The 25,462-nt window shown below is 30.5% G+C and overlaps 2 protein-coding genes and 1 pseudogene across 2 annotated transcripts in view; 2 read left to right on the top strand and 1 right to left on the bottom strand.

Moving 5' to 3' along the window:
- Window positions 1-6,399: 6,399 nt before the first annotated feature.
- LOC125810820 (uncharacterized) lies at window positions 6,400-9,836 on the bottom strand. The gene is made up of 3 exons (XM_049490308.1): window positions 9,371-9,836; window positions 8,927-9,056; window positions 6,400-6,809 (listed from the first exon to the last, which is right to left on the bottom strand). Exons 1-3 carry the CDS (start codon window positions 9,758-9,760, stop codon window positions 6,601-6,603), a joined length of 729 nt encoding a protein of 242 aa, XP_049346265.1. The 5' UTR covers window positions 9,761-9,836; the 3' UTR covers window positions 6,400-6,600.
- The window catches only part of LOC125810780 (geraniol 8-hydroxylase-like), a 74,618-nt gene continuing 56,470 nt past the window's right edge, over window positions 7,315-25,462 (top strand). Inside the window, exon 1 of the mRNA XM_049490269.1 lies at window positions 7,315-7,319. The gene's annotated coding sequence lies outside the window, so the exon portion shown is untranslated. The remainder of the gene's footprint in view (window positions 7,320-25,462) is intronic.
- LOC125810804 (LOB domain-containing protein 36-like) lies at window positions 21,224-23,922 on the top strand (annotated as a pseudogene).

Below are 25,462 nucleotides of genomic sequence, written 5' to 3' on the forward strand. Positions count from 1 at the left end.
TTTCCACTGCCACATAGACTAAATCCCTAAATTCTAATTACTCTTTTTTTCCCTGATTTCATTATTTTCCAAAAACGATTTCACCCCTTCTCCCTCATTGAAGTTTCGTTTTTGTCCAGATTTTGTGATGTTTATTTTCAGTTTTTACTTAATGTTTGGTAATGCATTTCTTCATTAGTTCTTTACTTAGTTTATGTCCAGCTTTTGTGAAATTTATTTTCTGTGAAGTTATTTTCAGTTTCTCTATTTCTTCATTAGTTCTTTACTTATTCCCAGCTATTGACCAACTCTGTTGTTTTTTAACAAACAACATGCTAGTGGGGGGTTTTGTATTTGGAGTAGTGTGTTTTGTGCTCAACATGTTTTGTATGAAGTTCAAATATTTGTTTTCACTGTTAATGTTCATCATTTTGCAAATTGGTTTATCAAGTTATGATTGTTGGTGTTCTATTGCTTAATGCTTTCTGGTTTGCTTAATGCTTTCTGGTTTGTGGTGATAAAGTTTACTTGTTCAATAATATACTTCAATGAGGGAGAAGGGGTGAAATTGCTTCTGGAAAATAATGAAATGAGGGGAAAAAAAGAGTAATTAGGATTTAGGAATTTAGTCTATGTGGTAGTAGAAAAAAATAGTAATTAGTATTGGCATGCAATGTGGTATCCACATGGCCTTTAACAACTTTTGTTAATAAGAAGGGTACTTTTGACCCAATAGTTTGACAGGAAAGGTAGTTTTGAGCCGAAATATAGTTTAAGGGTAAATATGAGCTATTTTGAATAGTTTAAGGGTATTTTTGACCCTTTTCCATATTTTTAATGATGATTTATTGGGTCTTCCTTTTTTTTCTTGAGAGTTTAGACTTATTTGTTCTTACCGATCTAACTCGAGACTTCTAATTAAGAACTTATTTAGTCATATAATATAAAATTATGATTTAAAATAATAATAAAAAATTATGAGATAAAGTTAAAATTTTATTTTGAGATGCAATTTAGACTTTTTATGTTGTATGTTTTCTCTTAAACATAATATCCCTAAAAGTTGTAAAACTATTAAATCTATTCCAATTCTTTAATCTTGCCAAGTAAATAAAAATTTATAAAATCGCATAATAACTATCACATAATCTTACCTTTAACGATGGAAAATTATACTTTTTGTTAATGTTGACTTGAATGAAATAGTAATAAATTTGGTTGGTAAATAAATTTGATAAAAAATAATGAATTTGGTGAATATAAATAGTAATGTAGGAATTAATTTGAAGTAATAATAATTTTTTTGTTGGTGAGAATAATTGTTATATGAGAAATAAATGATTTTAAAAGGAAATGATATGAATGATAAATTTTTTTACATGTGAAATAAATGGTTAGTAAATATAAATGTGGATTCTTTTTTTACAAAATATAAACTTGTGGACTGTGGTACAATTTTGTATTTGAAAAATTCTAAATCATGATTTGAAATTTACAAATCATGCTTTTTGGAGAATTTTTGAGATTTCATCTCATGATATGAAATTATGAGATGAAATCAACGTAAAATTGCATGTCTAAATGTTGATTTCATCTCATGATTTCGTATTACGATATGAAATTGCATGTCCAAATGCCTACTAAAGATGGAGTACTTGTCGATGCACCTCTTGAATTTGTGACTTCTAATTAAAAATGGAGTAATTTCATTACTGCACCACAATTCATGTTGGTGAATTTAGACATATACTTGTGTAGTATTTTATTTATTTAACCATAATTTGTGTGTTCAAAAACAAGTTATTTCTATTTTATTTTGATATGCCAGCTTGTAGGGGTGGAGTTACATTGTTAGTAGAGTGTTCAATTGGATATCTTTCGTCAAAAAATTATATTATTTACATAGCTCAAACCTCGTTTTAATGAAATATTTTCTTTGAGTTGAACACCCTTGATAAATCACGTTGTTGTTATGAGTTGTGGTTGTGAGTTAGAATTTCATTTTCGGATTTTTCATCCGCGTATTACTTTTTCGAACTAAAAAAAAAAAGGAAGTTAAGTCTACTTTTATCTTTATCAAATAAGGGAACATTTTTAACTCTTCTTTTCTAATCAAAATATCTATGAATTTCTTAATAAATAAAATTATGTAAAAAAAAATAATCAATTTTTATAATATATTTTTGCCATCATAAGTTTTATAAAACCGAATTGATAATGATTTTTAAAAGTGTCCTATATATAATAAAAAGTATTTCATATAATACTATATTTTTTTTAAAAAAAATAATGGAAAAAATTGTGATGATATATTTTGATCAGATGTTTATAGTATTTGTTGACTTCTTAGGTTAGTTTTAAGGGAAAGGGTTTGATATATCCTTCAACTTTGCCATTTGGAGCTGATATGCCCTCGTTATGAAAGTGGCTCATATATATCCTTACCGTTATACAAACGGTTCACATATACCCCTATCGTTACAAAATGAGCTCACATATACCCTTCATTTAATGGAAGTGACAAAATTAGTTTTAAATTTATATTTTTTACTTTTGATTTTTTTAAAAATCATTAGGGTTATATATGATTTTTCTAGCAAATTTCAAGGTATATTTTAAATGATATCCCTATTATAAATTTTTTTAAATGATTTAGCTAAATATTGCGTAGGTGAGCTTAATTTTTTTGTGAACTCATTCATTGATTATTTTTATCGACTTTTTTAAAATTTGGACATCCTCAATAAAATTTCTAACTACGCCACTGTCAGCTTGCTCTTACGAAGGTATCAAATTCAAAATCTCCAGATTAAGAGAGGGTGAAAATATTATTCTTATTTTTCTATCGATTGACTTTTTTATTTAAAATGTTGAATATATTCAAAGTAGTAAAGTAGTAAAATATTTTATAATAAAAGAAGGATAATATTTTGTTTTATGATTGATGTAATCGTTTGAGCAGAAATGGAAGAAATAGACCCACTCCCTAAATTTTTGCAATAAATGAAAATTTCCATGTTATCTATATTTGTTATTGACATCATTAGTTAGGGAATTGCATTAGAAAACGTGTAATACACTTATAAACACCTTTCTATTTTGGTATTTTAAATAATTCTAGTCGCAATTATACATTCTCATATGAAAACACGTAGTATTATGTATACTGTTACACTTCATTTCTTGTCAATTATACATTCTCATATGAAAACACGTAGTATTATGTATACTCTGACACTTCATTTCTTGTTTTTTCCTGTTACAAGAATTCAAAGTTTCAATATGTTTACGTTATTCTAACAAAAAAAGATATTCCAGTAAGTATACTGAAATATCATAAAAAAAAATTTAATTTAAATTATCAATTTTTTGAATCAAATTCTATTACTGAAAATTAACAATGTCTCTCAAGATTAAATAACTTATAAAAAGGTTATTAACAATTTTATACCTCAAAGCTAAAATAAAATATTTACAAGAATATATCTAATGTTTATTTTTAAAAATAAAACTCATATTAAAATTTAATTTTAAACCATCAATTTTATTGAAAAAAAAAACTTTTTTGAAAAAATAACAACCAAGAAGAAGAAATAACGTAACGTATCATTTCATAGGAAAAGAACAATCAAGAACAAGAAAAAATGTGTTACCCATTTTGTTTCTTCATAAAAAAAGAAGAAGAAATAACGTGTTTCCCAATTTATTTATTTATTTGCTGGAAAAGGTAATGAACGTGTTTTTCATTTTCACTGATGTAAAGTAATTCGACAATCAATTTCAATATGATGAGTAGATTGCAATATTGAAAAGGACAACACCTTGTAAGGAGCAACGACTTGGAGGTATATCAATGTCAACATGTATAATAGAAATAAATTTTATGGTATATTTTTGGTATGAAGTAAAATGTAATACTAGAAAATATTTTTCAAATATATTTTTGATGTTTAGTAAGTACATATCTTGTAATTTGATTTTTTTTTAATTATTGTATTATTTAATTGAGGGTCAATCGAAAATAATTTTCCTATTTCTAGATCAGATTTCCATACATAATACAATGTATCCTTCTAGACCACACTTTTCACTTCAAGATAAAGATAATACATTCTATCCTACTAGGCCTCACTTTGCACTCCAAGATAAGGAATTAAGGATAAGATCTTGCATACATAATACGTTATGTCCTCTGAGACCTCACTCTGTTCTTCAAAACAAGGATATGCTTTTGCATACATTCTACGCCCACTTTGCACTAAATATATTGTTATTATTATATATACCAAGACATTTATATATAAAAGTAAAAAAACCACGAGGGTGAAGGCGAGGGCGGAGCTACATGAAGCCTTGTTCATTTAAACCCCTTCATCGAAAAATTATATTGTATATATAAGATTATATATAAAATTGATTTATTGATTTACGTGTATATACTGAAATAACTTAATGATAAACCCCTATAGCAAAAGCCAAAAGGCTTGGTTCAAGAGGTAAAGTGAGTCCATGATTTGGCCTGATCTCCTTGGCTTTCGCGATTTCGAATCCGGGTGCTTATTCTTGTTCATTGCCTCAGTTTGATTTGTATCCATATTCAATAGGGCAATAAAAAAAAGAAACCTAATTTTTTTAACTTTCTATATTTTATTGTATGTGTCAACGAGTTGAATTTTATCTAGTTACTTATATTTGATCCGACCTTCTTGTATATGAATACTATTAACATGCATACTTATCTTTTTGAGCCCCTCGATGGAAATCCTTGAAAAATCTGCCCCAATTTTTTTTTTTTGATAACCGAGAAATATGTATGTGACTCACCCTTTGAACCAATCACAGCCTTCTATATTCGGTGGATAATGGGTCAGCCCCTTTACCCTTAAATATTGGGTTTCGCTTTGCATGGTGTGGGGCTTGAACCTGCGACCTAAGCCATAAATCCTCCACCTCTTGTCACTCGAGCTAGGCCTTGGGGCAATTCTTCCCCTATTAAAAACAATATTATCCTCTATATAAAGCAAATCCTTTTTTAATAATAATAATTAAAGAGAAAAGACATAAAGTCACCACTAAAGTAGTCTCGTATTTGCATAAAGACACCTTAACTTTGGAAGTGTCATATCACCCCGCATAACTATTTAATATCTTTGTAAATGGGTCATTTTTGACCCATTTCCTCGTCTGGATTGTTACCACGCACATGAGACGTGTGAGGCAGTGTTTTCACTGCCATTAACCAGCTATAAAGTGCCACGTGTCAGTTTTTATTTCTTTACTATTAATTATTTAATTAATTTACATCATCTTTCCCAAACTTAAAGAGAAAAGAGCCGTTGGTAGCCCTAAAATCGATGTCAACTTTTTTTCCAAAGCAAGCTCAACGTTGCTGCTCTCTCTTTGATGAATTCATTCTTTTCCATTATCTTCTTCACCCAAATTCAAAAATCCAATTAGCTTTTCTTCATCTTCTTCAACTTAGAAGATTCATTTACTTCATCCATTTTTATCACTTTTTTTCTAATCTCTTGCTTTTCTTTGTTTCTTTTTCTTCTTTTATCCTCTTTTTTTTTTTTTACAAAAAAAAACACAAATGTAAACTTCATTATTCGATTGATTAGAGCATACCATGAAACTTCATTTTTATTCTTATTTTTATCTGAATATAGTACTCCATAACCTTGCTTTAGTAACTTGAGAGTTGAATTAATTTTTTTTAGTGATGATTTAGTGGCGGAGATAGTGTTGTAACAAAGAAGCATCGTGAAGGCTACGTTGAAGGTGACAATGGCTGCTACTTTTGGAGGATTTACAACAAAGAACAAAGGATATGAGTAATGAAGGTTGAAGAAGAAAGAGGGAAAAAAATGAAAATAAAGTTAATAAAAATAGAAAAAATGAAAATGAAACTAAAAATTAAAAGAATTTAATATGTGACAAACAACAATTGGTGCGTGATTGCACTTCTTTTCTTGCAATTGAGGTTGGGTGAAAAGTGAGATAATTATAACACTCTTAAATTGTTCAATGGGGAAATAGAACACCCACAAAGTTAAGGCGTCTTTTTGAAAATTTGAGACAACTTCAATGGTAACTTTATGTCTTTTCTCATAATTAAAAAAAAAAAACCTTTATGTCTATGCATCAAAGTACTTTTTTTATTTTTTTGACAGCTATGTATCAAAGCTTGTTAGTTGTCACTAGCCAGGTCTTTCGGTGGTTACATGTACCGAAATTGACTATACTTAGAACAAGTCATACAACATTATCAAATTTTAATATAGTCTAACAATAAAAATATCCTCCAGCGCCATTCCTACTTTAAAATAAATTGCTTTCATGACGCAGCCACAGGTGACCCAAGCTCAGCCATTGTGTGCATTCCTAAAAAACGTAAAAAGACTGCAGTTGCATTTTCCATTTACTCATTAATGCACAAGTTCATTATTCTAGAACAAGTCCCAAAATAGCAATTTTACTACGACAGTATAGTAAAAGCTTCTAATGTCTTTTGACCGTGTCCATATACACCACTACGAAACCAGGTCAAATTAGAACAGACAATGTTCAACTAATGGACTTCAGATGCATCTTGCCAGTTGAAAAATAGCATCGACAAAATTAGCTATCAACTGGTGTTGCCTTAACCTTACAAACAGGGATGGCCTCATTCTTGCTTAAGAGCTTCCAAGCTGGATGAACATCGATATCATGCAGGGACACTTTGTCTTCAACATCTAGCTGACTTATGTCCACCTCAATTTTTTGAGGTATATTCTCGGCTGGGCACAAGAACTTTAGGGAAGGTCTAATCTTGTTTAGATAACCACCTGCTTACATATAAAAAGCTATAAATCATTTTCACTAAATATTTTTAAACAAATATTTGCATGTTGGATATTCTCATGGAAGAATTTAGCAAAGGTAACACAACACTGTTTCCAAGCATATGAATGAGCAGTAGTGTCATTACTCCAAGCCAATCTATGCATTAAAGTTTTCTTTCCATTAACATTTCTAACACTTGACAAGACAAGATAGGAGTAACAAATAAGCACGCCAAGGAAACTTGAAAATAATGCTACCAACGATTTCTGATAAAAAAATTGCCCTTAGTTTGAGGTGTCCTGACAACAAGTGGAAGGCGTTACTTCACGTAATTTGAACAGAATTAATCCCATTAAACAAGATAATCCTTCCGTGTGCTGATACTAGAAGGCATTTTTTTCTGAAGCATACACAAAAGGGCTTTTGTGACCAATCATGGTTTAAACTTTAAACCAAATTTAGATTATCATGGGGTTCCATTAGAAGAAGTATCAGACTTCACAGCATCTTAAGTGAACTACTTGAAATATTAGTTCCTCTTATTATGTTCTAAGGATACAAAAACAGGAGCTTACTAGTGCTGGAACTGGATCAGAATAGACAAAGACAGAAAACTGTTAATTTTGTAGAGCCTAGACCATCTTCTTCTTTCAAAATCTAAGTTTATTGTTTCAAAATGTTTAATGCAGTTAAAATCGCAATATAAAATGAAAGTTCCCTGAACTAATTTGACATGCAAAAATAGTAGACTGGAAGCTAGGACAGACATAGGCCAATATAAATCCTTCAATCACCATCCACTAAAAGCATATATCTAAGAAAGCACGAAGGGGCATTAGCCTAGGTTCAAGATGAAATTCTCACTAAAAAGTTCTTGAGAGGGAGATCTCCATTGAAAGCTGTATTTTATCACCGAAAGGTACTTGGTAATTCAATATATGAATAGTCATTCTCTCACAAATTCTTTAAGTTTCAGATAATGCTAGAAATGAATTTGCAAATTGAGCCGGTAAGTTGATACATTCACTGAATCCAAGGATACCAAGTCTACGATGATTTGTAAACAGAATTAGGGTCGTTTGTGTGAGGAATATGGTATAATAATTCTAGAGATAAAATGCAGGACTATTTTAACCTGTGTTTGGTTGGAGGTATTAGGCAGTCATGGGAGTATTCATTCCACCATTTATACCTTAGTGATGGGATAAGTTATCACATACACATTGTGGAACAACTTATCCCGAGATAACTTGTTCCTAACCAAAAGACCCCTTACAGTATAGGTTAAAATATCTTATTTCTTAGCTTGCAGCTAACTGGTGTTAGCAAATGTATGTTCCTAGAGTATTTGTCCTTCCATAATATAAAGGTGAGTATAATAGCTACGGCTGGGAAGGGATTCTCTTGAATACCGGACCACATAAAATTTTGATATGTGGAGTTCATCTCACTATGCAGCTTCAATCAGTTTCCAGAAAGTAAGATAGTGTTGAAAGGATAATCCAGAAAACTGGATAAAGCAAGTAGTACTTCTTTCCAGATGCCATGCAAATGTAGACTAAACAACTCTGGGAATTTTAGCAATAAAATGTATTCTCCTTGAGTACCCTTCAAGACAGCATATATACCATGATGTTGCAGAGTAATTAAATTCCAAAGTTTACATGAGTATTCTCTGTGCGGTAATATCAGTTCACAAGGGTATTAAAAAAGAAAATAGAGAACTTCCTCTCTTTCAAATGATCTTCGTTGGTCAGAAAAGGACATAGGAATTTCAAGTATTTGGACTTTCTGGCATTGAAAGTTCAAATCAGCCTACATGGTGTTTCTGACAATAGTTTCACATCAAAGGTAGGCATGGTTATAATTTATAGTCACTAGTCATATTTCTGTGTTTAATTACAGAACCACAACTAATTAACAGAAATCACTCAAAAAAATTGTAATTTCACACATTCAAGAGGAAACTCAACCAGCAATGGAAAAGATTACAAGTAATAAAATGCATAGAATGTAATGTGAGCAGTACATCTCCCAGGTCGGTCTAGGCTGAAGCTATTGTATTTTCATGGTAAATTACATCTCTTATTATGGAAAGACAAAAAGCAGAAGAAAGTACCTTTCTTGAGACCAGGGCACTCGTGCTCCCCTTTGAACACAACCGGCACGTCAACCCTTAATTTTGTTCCATCTTCTGCCCATACAAAGACCAAATTCAATATCTTACCAGTCTCTTCATCCTTATGAATCTATACAAATAACAGCAAGAAAACATGAGTTTAAACTAAATACAATTCCGATGACACTTGATCCATTTGCAATTGTCAAAAATGTTGGATATAGTTCTAATTTATACAACTTTCTAACTCGAATTCATTAATCTATTAAAATGTAAACCTTCAACATACTTTTCTTCTATTGAACAAATTCTTCAAACATTCTATAACATTTCGTGTAACTAGTATCTTATGCTCTGTATACTGACAAATACAGTCATTTTAAATAGAACGGAGGGAGTAACACTAGAACAATAACAGGATACACAAGAAGAAGGATCACTTGCCTTAATGGGCAGTACTTTTCCAGATTCCAGTAAAGTTGACGAGCCCGAACCAGCTCTAATCTGAAGAGGGAAGGTTGTCGAACAAAAGAAAGGGAGATCAACCGAATCAATGATCGTTTTAATCTGCTTCCTTTCAGTTGTAAGGAGGAACTTTCGAGAAACAGAACTTGAGGCGACAATGGAAGTTGGATCTTCAGGTTTTGACTGGACGTAGTTCTGTGAGAAAACAACGGCAGGAATACGACCTTGGGCTCGGTCCCTACTGGAAACTCTTCTTCCGCTTACCTCCCTAGGGATCGCTTGAATTGTAAAATACGATCTCCTGCTAGTTACCTCCGTCGACCTTAGACCTCCGGCGGTGGTTGCCACCGCACGCCACCATTTCGACATTCCTGTGAAAGCGTCGAGTGTTGGAGAAATGGGTAAGCTCCCTTAGGAAAATTCGGGTTTAGGGTTCTACCGCATACCATTTGGAGGGTTTAAGCTTTCTGGGCTTTTTTATGGGCTTAATTTTAGCCCATTCGATTTGGGTTTACTGAATACACAGGTCACAGGGAAACCCAAGAGTTGCGCCTTGCTGATGCACTAGATGGATGAAACATAATTAGCTCAGGTTTGGAAATGGGATCATTTGCACTTTTGGCCTTACTTTAATTTATGTCTACAAAAATAAATAACATTTTTGTGGTACATAAATTTATATTTTATATATATCATAATATCTTATAAATAATGTTCAGGCATACTTATTGTTTCTAAAAAACTTATGTCTCACTAGCCATAATTTATGGCTAAATGACGTGAATTAAAGAATAACAGACAGCTCATGAAAGAACATAAACTAAAGACCATCTGACTTGATAAAAATTTCCTTACTTATAAAAAATTGTATTTATTAGTTCAACTTTTACTTGTATCAATAATAACATCCATCATTAGTTTATGATAATTCAAACCTTTGTATTGGAATCAGGGGAGGAGCTACTCAGAAGGGGTTCGACCGAACCCACTAATTTTTTCGTACACTTTATATTTGTATAAAAGTATGAAACAAAATATATTTTATTTTCTGCGAACTCACAAGCACAATGAAATGATTGGTCTAGTGATATCTGCGCACTCAGTAAAATCGTTCGGCATCCATTGGTTGTGAGTTCGAAACTCAGTATCCACAGCTTATTTTTGGGATAATTTCATACGTAAGTGGGTTAATATAAAAAAAATATGTAAATGTAAAAAATAGGAAAAAAGTATTTGTGTTGTACTCTAATACAACATCTTACTATTTGATTTCTAGTTTAACCCAAATTCTTTTTTCTTTTCAAAAGTTAGGGTTCTAACTTTTATTGTTGATTTAATTGTTACCGTCCGAAATCTGGCCTCCGGTATGTATTTTTGTCTCTCCCTTTTCATTTTTTCTTAGTTGTTTGCTTTTACATGGTATTATCTATTCAAAACTTGAGTTTTAATCTTTGATTCTAGGGTTATCCCACATATTGATAATTTATTATATTAAAATGATTGTTGTTTGCTTTTCAAAATTTTAACTTTTGGTGGCAGACGGTTAGTAATGTTTCAAGGTGATAGTGAAACTAGTAAAATTTTAGGTGCCAAAATATTAATAGTGAATTTAATAATTTTAACCTCACTTTAAACAATATTGAAGATTATAGTAAAAAGGGAAAAGGGTCAAAAATGCTCTTAAACTATGTGAAAGGAATAAAAATGTCCTCCGTTTATAATTTGGCCAAAAATGCCCTTACCGTCAATACTTTGGTTCAAAAATTCCCTTAAACTATGCGAAAGGATCAAAAATGCCCTCCGTTTGTAGTTTGGTCCAAAAATTCTCTTGCCGTCAATACATTGGTAAAAAAGTACCCTTATTGTTATTTAATGGGTCAAAAATGCTCATTTTCCAAATAAATATATAATTATTTTCTTTTGGGAAAAAAGACATATACCCCCGAACTATCGTAAATGGTATGTAGATACTCTTCATCATACTTTTGGGACATTTGTGTCCCTACCATCCAAAAACTAGAGCATATATACCTTTTAAACTAACGAACATAAACGTGTCATAATCTTATCCACCGACCCGACATTTATTAAATATTGGATCGACGGATAAGATTGTGTCACTTGTCCCTATTTAGTCTTCTGTTAGAGTGAAGGCATATATGCTCTAGTTTTTGGACGGCAAGAGCGTCAATGTCTCAAAAGTATGACGGATGGTATTTGCATACAATTTACGATAGTTCGGGGGTATATTTGTCATTTTTCTCTTTTTTTTAACACATTCTTTTTCTAATAATGTTTTTTTAAATTAGCAAATGTTTATCTTACTTCAATTCAAAAAAAAAATGAAAATATTTCTTATTTTATTATATCATTATTTTTTATCGTTATATAAATATAAATTAATGATGGATATACTATAATCTTATATATATGACATATAATATTTGTTGAAAGGGTACATGAATAGTGTTCTTTAATAATATTTTAATTAAGAAGAAGATGTGTTTAAAAAGAAAAAAATAATATATTTATTCGGAGAAGGACATTTTGACCCATTTTGTAACTATATATAGGGGCATTTCTGGACCAAAGTATCGACTACAAGGGCATTTTTTGAACCAAAGTATTGACGGTAAGAACATTTCTGATCCAAACTATAAACGGATGACATTTTTTTCCCTTCACATAGTTTAAGGGCATTTTTGACCCTTTTCTCTAGTAAAAATGTTCAAAATTTGATGGTTGTTACTTTAAAATCTGATTGGGATTCCAAATTCTATGATCAAACATCTACTGAGAAAAATAAAAAATAAATAAAAATATATATATATATAAAGGGATCAAGCAAATTAAACACAAACACACAGACAAAAAAAAAAAGGTATGGACATGACGAGGCAGATAGAACGGTTTAATCGTATTTACATACATTCACTGCGATATACTATCTCCATTTTAATTTATTTGATATATTATTATTTTTAATCCATTTAAAACATAATGATTATTTTTCATTTTAGTAACTTTTTAAATTTAACTTTATGCATTACGTATTTAAAATCACAAAATTAAAGAACATAGTAATTCAAAAATTAAATTTATATTTTAAAAATGGGTGCTAGCCAAAATAGGTCTGAAAATTAGAGGAAGTATATATTTTAGATTGATAGACGTTTCGAATGAAACTTCACATCAACGTAGCTAATAGGCTTCGTTTGATCTGTCACTCGTAGCATTTCTCATTTTCGTTGCCAAACTGCTTCAAAAGCATCTGCATGCATTAACCTTTTATCCCGCAAATTAATGGGGATTTTATGGGATATTTGCCCGCATATTAACGTAACAATGCCAACTTTTTGTTACAGTCAAGGAAATATTTATTATTTCTTAAAAATTGTGTCAAGTCAATAATAAATAACTATTGTTAGACAGAGCGAGTATATGCACGGACAAGGAAACATCAACTAAGAGGTATTTTCGATGTCCCATTTAAGTATCTTAGTTGATGTTTTTTTATCTGTCTCAAAAAGAGGTAATCTTTTTATATCTAGTTAATTTTTCAATTTCGATATTTTACATAACAAAATTACGATCACAAAATATAAAAAATTACATATATTTTCAAATTAAAATCATAAAAATTTAAAAGTTTTCCTAAAAGGAGGTGGGAACTAAATTTTTGGGCTGGTTCGACAGAATTTCTTTTATCTTTATAATTACAAAGCAAAAAACAGTTTTGCACCCTCACGTTATCATAGTCAAAAGTGAAAACTCTTGAAGAAAAGGGCACTTTATCTTACACCGAAGCAGCTCAAAGTCAAAATTGATGCATTTATTAAATTTGAAGGGATAGAAAGCATGAACCATTAATGAAGTGTATGATATACTATAAGAAATAAATTAAACGTAATACGTTTATGTCATTTATCTCAAAAGCAAATCAAAGAGACTTTGTTGTCCTTTTTTTGGCAAGACCTTTATTATTAGAGTTGGAGCCAGAATTTGAAGTTTATATATTTGAAAATCTAATTAATCTAAATTATTGAATTTTAAATTAATAATATGTACATATCTAATAAATTTCTTACTATAAATTTAGAATTTGAATCAAAATTACTAAGTTCGCTTTTCACAACCGTTCACCTTTCTTGTTGTTGGTGAAATGGTTATAATAATTTGGGGTTTTCATCTTCTCCCATTAATTTCATGTGTACGTACATGCCTGGGATAGTAATGCGGCGGATGCGGGGTGGGCTGGTTTAAAGATATGTAGGACGGAGCGGGATTAAGGTTGTGTGGGAAGTGTGGGATGCGATCGGATTGAAGTGATTTTTTAAAATTAATGCGGGGCGGGTAGATTGCGGGTATATGTGATTTTACGTGTGTTTTAACTTAATTTTAATTTTTTATATGTTATAAGAGTAATAGAGCATCATTTATTACTACGATTTCCGACATTTAACTTCAAAAGAAAGAAGACGATTTATCATAATTTCTTTAAAGCTACTAAAATATTCAAGATAGTAAATGAAAATGGTTCAATAAAAATAATTTAAAAAATAAATTTATAAGTCACTATCCTATTAAATTAATACAACTTAATGAAAAAAATGAATTCACTTTTATAAATTTTATTTTTAATATCAAACTTAATCAGAAAAAAATATTTAAAAAATTATGCGAGGCGAGTTCATGCAGAACAAGTCTATGTAGGGCGGGATAGATCGGGCTGAAATTGAAAAAAATAATTAAGTGCCGCGAGACGGGACGACTTAAAAATTTTACGAGTTAAGCTCAACGTGCCCGTCCACACCCTGCACCTCCCAATTGCCATCCCTACCTGGAGACAACAGTAATAAGGAAAAGATGGAGTAGTATCAATTCGTACATGAAATTTTAACCGATGATAAAAATGATTCAAGTATTCTGAACGAACCTGCACATTCATTCATTCACTGCCATATCGTGTAGATTATATATATTGATTGATATTATGAAGGAAACTTCACATCAACTATCCGTATATTTATATGTTGAATCTGTTTATCTCTCGTCTCTATCTGTCCCCCATACATATAGCAGCTAGCTAGATATAGCTTCTCGTTTTCGTTGTCAACTGCCCTAACCCCGCTAGCAGCTATATGAATTTAATATTGATGTGATAGAGTATGTTTGCCCTCACATTTATGTAACACTATATACACAGACTTTTACTTTTTCTGGATCGCCCTAACACTGTTACATACTTATAGTAACCAAATACTGTATAATCCTTCTAGTAATGCAGGGGGTTTGTCTTTCGTAGATATAGTTGATCTCCTTGTTGCCATTAATGCAAGGGAGAAAAAAATCGAGAAGGAAAATATTTTATTTATAAATACAAAAATTATTTTCATTAAAGAGTATCGAAAAATAAAAATATAGTGGTGGAGTTTGCATTTAAAATATCATGATAAATTTTGAACGTCTAAATAGCTAGGTCAACCTCTATTCTTGTGTTTAAGCTTTAAAATATATCTCTATATATATACTATTACCTTAAATATTATATGGTGAGTTGGTGACGATGGGTTTAGGTAAATACACAGGCAACCTGGCAGAAGACTATAGAATATGTGGCGAAGCATTTCTTCTTCCTTTTTTTTTCCCTATCCGCAACAACAAAAATAACTTTTAGTGACAATAAATATAAACATTAACAAAAAGTACTAATTTTTTTATCGATATTAGTTAATTGTCATTTGATCTAATGTCGCTATAAGCTTTAGGGATATTTACAAAGAGTGTTAATTGCTGCTAAAACTACGTATTTAGCTGCAATTGAGTTATTATCGTTAATTAATTACCGTTAAAGATCATTTTTGGTATAGTAATTCGGTGTTTGGAGCCTGCATTGAAGCCCCGATTAAATTAGGATCGGGCACGGCAGGCCCATTCGGGCGTGATACTCCCAACAAGATTTTCATATTTTCCGTACCCAAGACTAGGGGAGTCAAAAGTGAGCCCAACTATAGATAATCCGCTCAACCCACCCATAATTATTGGGCTCAAGTTGGGTTCATTGTCAGTCTTAACCTATTTTAAGAGAATTCTCAATTGATCCAAATTTAATCTCCAATTTCAATTCATTTTAAGACTCTTTATTTGCATTAATTTAATGTATGTTTCTATATTGAAGGTATGAATTACCATCTATTTTATATCTTTTATGTTTATCCATTTGTAACTTTTTTTAAAAAAAAAATCTTGAGTTGAAATTCAAATTGTGATTATAAAACTTAAATAACAATATATTAAAATTATTGAGATTAAGGGGATCAAATTGACAAGTCAAAACCCAACACATTTTTGGAGAGAAACATATGACATACCCGTGCGATTAGAATAGAATTTTTCATTTCAACTCATTTTAATATCTTCAATCTCAACCCAATTCATCCATTTGGCACCTGCGCGCCCAGGACTTTAACTTAAGACCTCTTAAAATCAGTCTCACTACTATGCCACAACCCACGTTGATGGTGCCAAAGAATTTAAAAAAGGCAAGACAAAATTAGAAATTATAAAAGTCTTTCATAAATAGATGCAACAAGTTTTACTTTTATATGGTTAGATCAGTAGATTTTTTCTTCTAATTTAATATGAGAACTACAAGTGTTAGAATCTTTAAAATGAAATCTTTTTGGTAGAAGTACTATTTACCCCTTAATTAGTAGGTTTAATCTCAAATCTGAATATATTAATTGGAGTACTGTACTGTACTCTTAATACAGAATGATTAAAATAAAAAAGGAAAAAAAAAAATATTTTTTTCTCCAACACATGGGTATGTGTTCTCTCCAACCAAAGGACCAACTATACCACCAACACTGAAAATTATTTTGAGAAGAAAAATGAATAAAAAGGAAACTAATTAAGTTGATTTTCCAAATAGAAACATGTCAATTACTAGATAATTTCTTTAAGGTCCCAACTCCCAAACTACATATACCCTTTTTTGGGATGAGAATGATATCTGTAGGATAAATACGTGTGCATGAAAAAATAAAGGAAGAAAGAATTGTACCCTGTAACTGCTACTGCAAAAGGACAAAAGAGGAGCATGTATTTAGTGGAATAGAGAAACTTCAGCACGCAATTGCTCACCAACACACTGCCACCGCGCGCCTATTCTTTAAATTTTGCCTCGTTCTCAGTGACCATTTAATGAACTACTCAATTACTTAAACGAGTGTTTGGGATTGATTTAAAGGTCGATTAAATTTATTTTTAAGTCAATTCTTGACTTTTGAATATATTTGGCAAATATAAAAAAATAATTTAAAATAAGTTATGAACTGAATGGCATAAAATAAATCAAAATTTAAAAGTAGATTTCTCTACTTTTTATTTTTTTACTTAAAAGTCATTTCAGTTTGACTTTTTTATTTTTGACTTAAAAACTATTTTTTGTAAGCCAATTCAAATGGGCTCTTATAACCCGTTCGAATTGACTTTAACAAAATAGCTTTTAAGTCTAAAATAAAAAATCAAATCTAAATAATTTTTAAGTCAAAAAATGAAATGTACGGAGAAATTTTCTTTTTGACTTATTTTATGTTATTATTGAATTATTTTAAGTTATTTTTTATATTTATCAAACACTTCTAAAAATAAAAAACTGACTAAAAAATAAACTTGATCAACTTTTAAATCAATTTAAACACATTTTTAATATAAAGTGTTTGAATGAAATAGTTTAAAGTGACTTATAAGTCAAAAGCTAAACGTCATAAGCCGAGACATTCAACTTTTGACTTTTTTGATATTTTTTCGACCTTGAGTTATCCAAACGCTTTTGAAAAAATAAGGTTTAAAATTCAAAAACCACTAAAATTTAGTGTTTAAAAAAAGAATCAGATAATCTAAAGGATACGATTTTTGTACGTTCTCTAGTCCACAATAAGCAATTCTTTAAACCTTTAACTTATGGTTTCACATAAATATTCTAAGAAAATGCAATGCTTATGTACACTAATCTACCTATGGCTATAACTAGATTAGTGTAATTCGGTCAAATGATTCTTTTAATAAATGTAATACTCATTCTCTCATAAATTATTACAGTTCATACCTCAATTCATTAATGTTGATACTTTTTGCTGATACTAAATAGTATCATATATCATATCGATATTATTAAGGCAAATAATTTTCGCTTAACTGATACTAAATCAGTATCATATACTGTAAATCTGTAATTGTATCATTAAGGCTGATAATTTTACTTAACTGATACTAAATCAATATATAAATATTAATTAATAAGAATAGTATGATAAAATAATTATGTTAATTTTTTTTAATAAATGCGTCAAGTCTAAATATAACAAGTACTCACTCCGTTCCTATATATATCTCATCCTTAATAAAAATAGAGCTTTTTTAATACTTGTCATTTTTTAATATCATTATATAAATAATAGGAAAAAGGATCTGAAAATACTCCAATTTTGACCGAAATTGTTGTTACAATACCAAACTTTATAGAGGACCTTTTACCCTTGCACTATTTAATAGTGTATTTTAAAGGTATATATGTGCCCACGTGGACACATTACTATTTAAAATGATGCAATGTTTATGATGTCCACGTAGACACATATATACCTTTAAAATACACTATTAAATAGTATGGGGGAGGTTAAATGTCCATTCCAAAGTTTGGTATTGTAACAACAATTTCGATCAAAGTTGAAGTATTTTTCAGACCCTTTTTCCTAAATAATACTTTTTTTCATATTTACCTTTGAGAGTTATTAGCCCTGAAAGTATCATTTTTTTAATCTATTTTTTTTAGTCCTTGGACCATTTTATTGATCAAATATCTAACCAAACAAAACACGGACAAACATAGAAAAAGTAAATGATTAAGAACATGTTTGACATTACTGTTAAAATTGCTTATTTATAGAAATACTACTTTAAAATAAATTTTCAAAAAAGTGCTTTTGAAAAATAAAACAATTTGTGTTTGGTTATTTATTTGAAAAGTGTTTTTCATACGCAAATTGTGTTTGACTGGTCTTTTCTAAAAAGTGCTTTTGAAAGTTAAATTACGAAAATGACAAGTATCAATGTACTTTTAATATTAAGATTATTATAGAGAGAAACTATTTTAAACATCAATTATAAAAATGTTAATCAAACTTTTATTATTAAATTAAAATGTACATATTCAAATTTTAAATCAATTATACATTATTTAGGAAGGGCTGAATTTTTTTTTAATCTTGTAAAAATGTTGTTATTTTTTTTCTAATTCTGCAAATAATACGTATAATAATATATAAAATGTCAAATAATAATATGTAGACGTAAAATAAAATATAAAATTTATTATATAAAAATATAAAAAATAAATAAATGAAATTTAACCAAATTTATGAGATATGGTAATTTATTAATAAGAGATATATTGGTAAATATGTATATTTGGAAGAGATTTTTTAGTCTTGAAAAAATAAGTTTATGTTTCTGCTTTTGTAAAGAAGCAAAAAAATTTAGCTTATTTCCAAAAAAAAAAACTGTTTTTACTTCCATTTAAAACCAATTTTACAAGTTTGCCAAACAATTATTTTTTCAAAAAATATATATATTTTCTTCAAAATAAGTGTTTTTGGCTGCCCAACAGCAATGTCAAACATGCTCTAAATCATGTTCATTGGTCAGTTTAATTATTCAAAATAAACTATTTATGTTCATTTATTTAAAATTTGATTTCAACAGAAGCTAAAAAATGTACAAATAATTAATTTCTTAAGAGGCGTAAAATCTAAAATTATGATTTATGAGATATAAGTAGTATCAATTGATCAATTTCCAAGGATTGATGGCTCGTTGCCTCGTGCACCCACTCACAAGTCAATCCTTTAACTCATTGACGTAATTGATGCAAAAACCAAAAGGTAACAACGGCACCTCAAAGTTGTTTTTCCTTTTTTAACCTTGATGACATTTTGATCGATATTTTAATCATTAATCAATCAATTTGATCGATTCCCCACTGTATTTAATTTTAATAATGTACACATGAGCTTTATCTATTTCTGTGCAAGTAAGTTTTACTTATTGGAAAATTTTCTTAATACTAAATTGTAAAAACTAGCTAGTTGAGTTTGATATGCAATTGATTAATTATAGTTCTTCATTTTTTCAAATAATTTGAAGGACTAAAACTAAATAAAACAATTTATAAAGGATTAAGGAATTCAATAGCAAATAAATTTTGGCTCCACTTTTGAATTTCAAACCCAAGAATATGGATTCTTGATATAATCCAAACTGATATGCTTAGGATCATTTAAATGGTAAATATCTAGATAAAATATGTTAATTTCACAATTATTAGAACTCTATCTCCAATAACTGTTTATTTTATTTCAATAGTATTATTAAGATTTTTCCTCAATCAAATATTCATATCATAAAAAATGTCCCTTTTTATATTCTTGTGATTTTATGTACTTGACACTTTTATGAAATAACATCGAAAAATGTAATCTAACGCTATAAATAATGTGTAAATTCTCATATGATCATCCCATAATTAACTATACTATTTTGAAAGACTTTATAATATCTATGTATAATTCCATCATAAAGTAATATCGCATTATAATTTTTTTATGAAGTATTATATGATTTATATTGAAGTACGTAACACAATAAATAATGTGTCAAACCTAATAAAAGTGCATATTGTTTTCTTAAAATCTTAACTCAAAAACTTAAATAGAATATACTGCTAGTATTAACTCTTTGATGGATAATTTGGTTTGTTTTAATTTAACAAAGATCATTCAACTAACGGTTTTTATCTTAAAAAGTTAATAAATTAGTGATAATCATTTCAGAAAAATCTCTCAGTTTTATTTTGTAATAGAAACAATAGTCAATTATTATTATTTCACCTAAAAGGTTACTTAATTTTTACTATTCACATATAAAATCACTCAACCTATTTAAGCTATATTTCCAATAGATATTGATTTTATTTCTTCCTCGTTGATCATTTTTCTTTTCGCTTGAACTTTGTCATTTTTTTTCCATTTAATATATCTATAATAATTTTTTTTACTAATTAATTGGGAAGGTCCTATCTACAGTGGTCATTTAAATTTTAAAATACTAAAAATCTATTTATTTCAATTCAATCATTAAATTGACCCGTCTTTTTGTTTTATCGGAATGAATTATTTTATTTTTTAAAAATAAAATTTGGCATAATTCTTTTCTTACTATTTAAAAAAATTAATATTTTTTTAATTGAAATAATAACCATTATTTGAGTGATTTTCATATACCAAAAACTTTTAGTCAGCGTTTGAAAAAATTAACTCCAAAAGAAATCCTATTACAGATTTGAGAAATTAAACATAGTAATTAAATGAGATGGCAGTATTGTGAATGTATGAAACTAAGAGCCGTATTTCAAAGCACATCCCTCATGAAAGGGGTAATTTGGGAAAGGCAATAAATTTGCGCAGGGACAAATAGGTGACTCAGAGTCCAATTTATTCATTGCTCAGGAAACTAGCGCAGGGACAAATAGGTAACTCAATATAAATACAAAATTCTAATCAGACGGTCAATACAGCATATGATATCCCATCGACGGTCCTGAATAGACAAGATGCCGTGTAGGGGTTTCTCCTTCCTTATTTAACCCTAGTAATTGGATTTATTTACAAACTCGACCATTCTTGGAAATCCTTCGCTTTATAATCACTTCTATTTCATCAAATTTGTTTTTCCTTTTCATTTTGACTCCTCCCTCTCTATGCCGCCTCTCTCTCTCTCTCTCATTCTTATATCGATGATGAAACTATAAAAAAAAAATAGCTGCGTTTTCTTATTTCTTGATCTTTCTTGTGCTTTTGAATTCCAACCCTAGACAGGTTCAGTCCTTCATTCATTTTTTTCGTGTGATTTTATAGGGTTAAATAATGTTGATTTTTTCGATTATAAAATTAAATTCAGCAACATTCTTTATTCACTCCATTTTTTTGTTACTTTGCAGATGGAATGAGTTTGAAGTCTTGAAGAGAAGTAGAGAGAGAGAAGGTTAAAGAGTGATCTGAATAGGGTTTGTAACGTTAGAAAGGTGAATGAATTTTCTGATTTCATGTTTTGTTTGTATTCTTAATTTTTATTTTATGGTTTTTAATTTTTACTCTTTTGAACTAGTTTTTGATTTGTGATTTTGTGTTGATATGTTTCTTCATTGTTTGATAAGGAAGGATCTTAGAGTTTGGATTTTCTGAGAGGAACCAGTACTATTAGTATGTGATTTTAATATAGAACAAGTCCTTGATTTGATACAACCCAGAGAGATATCACTGATCTAGATTAGATCCGTAAAACGAAAGATTTCTTGCATTCCAAGTTTATCAAGTCAGAGAGAGAAAAGAGAAAGTAGGGTGAAATTTTGTTTTCATTCAAGTCTCCTTCGGAAACTTGGCATCTTTCTTCGTCACTGCAAGTTTATCCTGCTCGTACTTGATTCTTTCCGTTTTCTCCTTCTTTTGTTTATTGTTTTTATTGACAATGAGCCCAAGTTTTTTCAGAAACGGTCTGTCTAATTTACCTACTAACTTTGTGGTAGGGTTTTTTTTTTTTTGAAAAAATTGGTTCAAATACTTGGATATGATTCTAAATCACCCTACAGTTGCTAATTTACACTTTCTGACTTCCTTTAATTAAAGTCCTACTGTAGATATGATTTAATTATTTTACCACGTATGCTTCGATTTGCTAAGCCATTAATGGCTTACTGTTTCTTTAATATCGGTAAATGAAACTTCGTTGAATGCCATAAATCCTTTGTTTATTTTTATCTGTGTATAATCATTTCTGATTAATTTATGCTCCATTTGTGTCTAAATATATTTAGAATGCGAACACCTAGATATTCTGTTCCATTTATTAAGTATATTCATTCTTTGACATCGCTTGTGTGTTTTGTGGGGTTGATGTGTACGATTTTTAGGAACAGAAGGATGTCATCGACCAATTCTCCATGCGCAGCTTGCAAATTCCTACGCAGAAAATGCACCCAAGAGTGTGTCTTCGCACCCTATTTTCCGCCAGATCAGCCATTGAAATTTTCCAATGTCCACAAAGTGTTCGGTGCCAGCAACGTGGCGAAACTACTCAACGAACTCAATGCTGCTCAACGGGAAGATGCAGTGAATTCCCTTGCCTATGAGGCTGAGTATCGGCTTCGAGATCCTGTCTATGGGTGTGTTGGCCTTATTTCATTACTTCAACAGAAGCTCAGGCAAGTTCAGGATGATCTGTTGAACGCTAAAAAGGAACTGTCTACCTACATTGGTCCATCAGCAATGATACCCATTATTAATCTTCAACCTCCGGGGTTTTTTTCAACCGCAGCAACATATGAATGCGCCGTCTTCTAGTACCATGATGCCTTTCAATATGAACCCAATGTCAGGAATGTCAACAGTGGTCCCACATAGTGGTCAATTGATGATTCGTGACCCACAGCAGCAACAGCAACTGCTGCAGCAGCCAATTCAAGTTCAACAATTTATAACAGCATTGGCTGCAAAGGAACAAAGGGACCAACAGGAGATGCTAAAATTTTATGAGCAGCAAGAACAACAAGCTTCTCAACAAGAAGATGTTGTAAGATTTAACGGTGGGTTCGACTCTACGGGCTCGGTAACAGCTACTGGATTTCATCAGATGAGTTCATCCGTACCACCTTCGTTGGTTTTGGCCGGTACCTATGAAAATCCTTATAATCTGGTTCCGCCTCATCAGCAGTCCCAACCGGAGCATCCTCTTTCTTATCAACAACAGGTTCATCTTCAGTCTCAACAACAGCTGCAGCCCCCACAGCCACCAGAGACCCCGAGGCAGCAACAGAGAGCCAACAGCGAAGAGGAGGGTAGGGGTTCCGGTGGTCCTTCAAGTTGATGTCTTCAGTTCCATGCCTATTATTTTCTACATTTTTGATCTTGGTAAGTTTTTGTTTCATTAAATGCTTTGCATTTATATATACTAAAAAGTTTTCACTCCTTCACTGGCCTTAAATATGCGTTTTGTTTACTAGGTCCTGCATTCTCTGTTTGTATCGCGTTATCTGCTAACAAACTCTTGAGTTCAATTTCTTATAAAAAAATTCTTCGCAGATTAAGCTACTTGCACTTAGTAATATATTGGCAGCAAAGAAAATACCTTGACTAACTCTTGTTTATGTATGTGTTGTTAACTGCAGCAAGTTGATGGGGGGTATACAAGCGTATAAAGAGACATCGGACAGATGAAGGAGAGATTATGATATGTACAAGAGATAGTCGGAGAGAGGATTGAATATTTTCAACATGAACATTAATTAAACTTCTTAGGTATAAGGTCTTTCTTAGATTTGTTTTCTATTGATCAAGACCCTGTTGGAGTTTTGATGGTACATTTTCTCAAAATGTAGGAGCAGCATTAATTTCATATAAAAACAGTGTTGTCTTTCTTTACCCGTCGATGCTTACTTTGTCTGGCTAGCTTACTACATATAGAGTGAATACATGCAGTTTATATATATTATGTATGTGAAAATGTGTTCCTTAATATACTCATGAATGATTTTCACACTGTCAACTGTACATGTTAAGTTAATAGTATAAATAATGCAGTCGACGTAGAGGCTCAAATACATTTATCTTTATTCTAGATAAATGATCAACAGGAAGAATGATAGTAGCATTATATATATATACTATGATGTATCAGCGCTAAGTCATTCAATAGATCCAGATGCACCACGGGATCTTAGATCGTTGACCATGATTTCTTTATATCTTTACTACTGTATTATTGAAATTTAATACTATTTCTCTTATAGTTTTTAGAGCTTCCGTGGAATATACAAGTATTATGGAATATTTTTATAACTTCAATCACAGTTGGGCTCATAGATTTCATGAAATGGCTTTGATGGCCATGTGCTATTTGACTTATAATACATGGATACTAGTATTTAAACAAGTGGGATACTTGGCTAACATTGAGAAGTGGAATCTCATCTCTAGAAAAATATAGTTATAGAAATTCCACATGCACATGGCCACAGTTTCAGACTTAGAAGAAAAAGGTGCTAGCTAGGTACCTACCTGTCATGTACTATTAGGTGATATGAGATTTTATAGGTGATGTTTATGGTTTGAGGGAGATTTTCCAAGTTACCTATTTGGCCACCTAACCAACCCCTTGGGGAACTGAGCAAACTTTTGTTTTGAATAATGACATATGATGTTGATATTGATTAACTCTTAATTAGTAGACAACCAAACGAAGAACTTTCTTAGTATTTGACATGCTGTGATTTTCTTGAAAGAGATGGGCTGTCTTCAATAATGCAAACACTACATGACTGTCGCCAGGTCGCTTCATAACGAGCACAATATATATCGTGTTTAATTACCATTTGAAACCTTGAAGAGATTGTGATCAGTGATAAATCAAAGAAAACTAAGTATATTCTATGATTATTCAGTTATTTATTTTGACAAAATACTTATGAGGAAATTCTCAAACCACCCTCTCTCTCATAGGACAAAGAAAACTTACTCATGTGTTTATTAGTAAATCTTTCATGTGAATAGCAAACCTGCTTCAAAGACACTCCCGTTACATTAAAGCCCACTAGACACTAGTAAACATGAATGCATAGATGCAAGCAAGATACCTATTCCCTACCATTTAGTCTAAGGTCAAACATGGCTGCTACGTACCCTCCTCTTGAAAAAGGTTTGGTACTTGGCATATTTGTCACAGCACGTCCAAATATTTCCTTATGTTGCAATTAATCGTCGTATATAGTTGTAAGTGTTTAGTTTTCGAGAATGTGACATCAGCTTGGCGAAAGTAACAAATTGAATTTGATAATTTTGTTGTTACTCTTTTAGTCTTAGCAATGAAAATGATAGCTTGTCTTCATTACAACAGTGATTGACTATCCCTATAACATTTAATTTGCATTCTAAAGATGGAAAAGCTGTATCTTAAATT

The sequence above is a fragment of the Solanum verrucosum genome, unplaced genomic scaffold (genome assembly GCF_900185275.1).
Source record: "Solanum verrucosum unplaced genomic scaffold, falcon-dt-bn FXZP01000032.1, whole genome shotgun sequence".
Lineage (NCBI taxonomy): Eukaryota > Viridiplantae > Streptophyta > Magnoliopsida > Solanales > Solanaceae > Solanum > Solanum verrucosum.

Bases quoted from the DNA above. Each gene is read 5' to 3' on its own strand.
- LOC125810820 (XM_049490308.1), bottom strand. From the start codon at position 9,760: ATGTCGAAATGGTGGCGTGCGGTGGCAACCACCGCCGGAGGTCTAAGG. The intron at 9,057-9,370 runs GCAAGTGATCCT...TTATTTGTATAG, and splicing joins GAAAAGTACTGCCCATTAAG to ATTCATAAGGATGAAGAGAC. The intron at 6,810-8,926 runs GTACTTTCTTCT...ATATGTAAGCAG, and splicing joins GTGCCCTGGTCTCAAGAAAG to GTGGTTATCTAAACAAGATT.